The following is an 845-nucleotide window of genomic DNA, read 5'->3' as shown; positions in this document are numbered from 1 at the left end:
GAATTGTTTGCGGTTGTTTCATTCTACGTGTCAGTCCAATGTCCATCTTGCGTTTCCCCAGACGGTCCATACGGCGTGTTCGCCGGCAGGGACGCGTCCCGAGGCCTGGCCACCTTCTGCCTGGGTCAGGAGGCCCTGAAAGACGAGCACGACGACTTGTCCGACCTGAGCGCCGCGCAGCAGGAGAGCCTCTCCGAGTGGGAGGCGCAGTTCACGTGTGAGTGCCCGCAAGGGTCTCGCCGTCTTCACATATCGACCTTTTTATTTTCTTCCGGTGAAGCTGCTATTGTGAAACGCATGCTCGTGTTGACTGTCAAGCTGTAAGGGGAAATTTCAAAACATCTGTCCCGTTTTCTGCCGTTCCAGTTAAATACGACTACATCGGCAAGCTGCTGAAGCCCGGCGAGGAGCCGACGGAGTACACAGACGACGAGGAAGGGAAGGACAAGAAAGCAGACTAAAGAATGCCACGCGCATGATAGCGGGGTGGAAAAGGACGCGGATGCCTTCATGCTAAATCTTCTGTGTTGTGAATGGGATAATGTTGAGCGGCGCCAAGGTTACCTTAGGTTGCGTCAACGCGACCTTGTCTTTCTGCTGCCTCGAGGTGTCATCAGCTTCGAGCGATTACAAATCATTGTTTTGCAACCCTGGATGTCATCCAAAACGTAACGCTCAAATAAGTACGTATGTTTGTGTTGATTAAGGCAGCACAGGTGGGTTGGGGGTGGCCTTCCAGAAAGAAGGGGGGGGGGTCAAAACGAATGTAACTTGTGAAGCGAAGATTTTTTTTTTTTTAAGAGATGGACCAAGTGTACTCCTCCCTTATGAAATTCTGCTTCTCT

General features: G+C 51.7%; 1 protein-coding gene across 1 annotated transcript; it reads left to right on the top strand.

Moving 5' to 3' along the window:
* Positions 1 to 6: 6 nt before the first annotated feature.
* Positions 7 to 755, top strand: LOC109509129 (membrane-associated progesterone receptor component 1-like; the record flags this gene model as incomplete). Its single annotated transcript, XM_019859031.1, has 2 exons — positions 7 to 217; positions 367 to 755. Coding segments are annotated over 2 exons (306 nt in total), but the record flags the coding sequence as incomplete, so codon positions are not given.
* Between the last annotated feature and the right edge of the window lie 90 nt (positions 756 to 845).

Source organism: Hippocampus comes, unplaced genomic scaffold, assembly GCF_001891065.2.
Source record: "Hippocampus comes isolate QL1 unplaced genomic scaffold, H_comes_QL1_v1.1 C16779086, whole genome shotgun sequence".
Classification (NCBI taxonomy): domain Eukaryota; kingdom Metazoa; phylum Chordata; class Actinopteri; order Syngnathiformes; family Syngnathidae; genus Hippocampus; species Hippocampus comes.
This window is presented reverse-complemented; position numbering and strand designations above follow the sequence as displayed.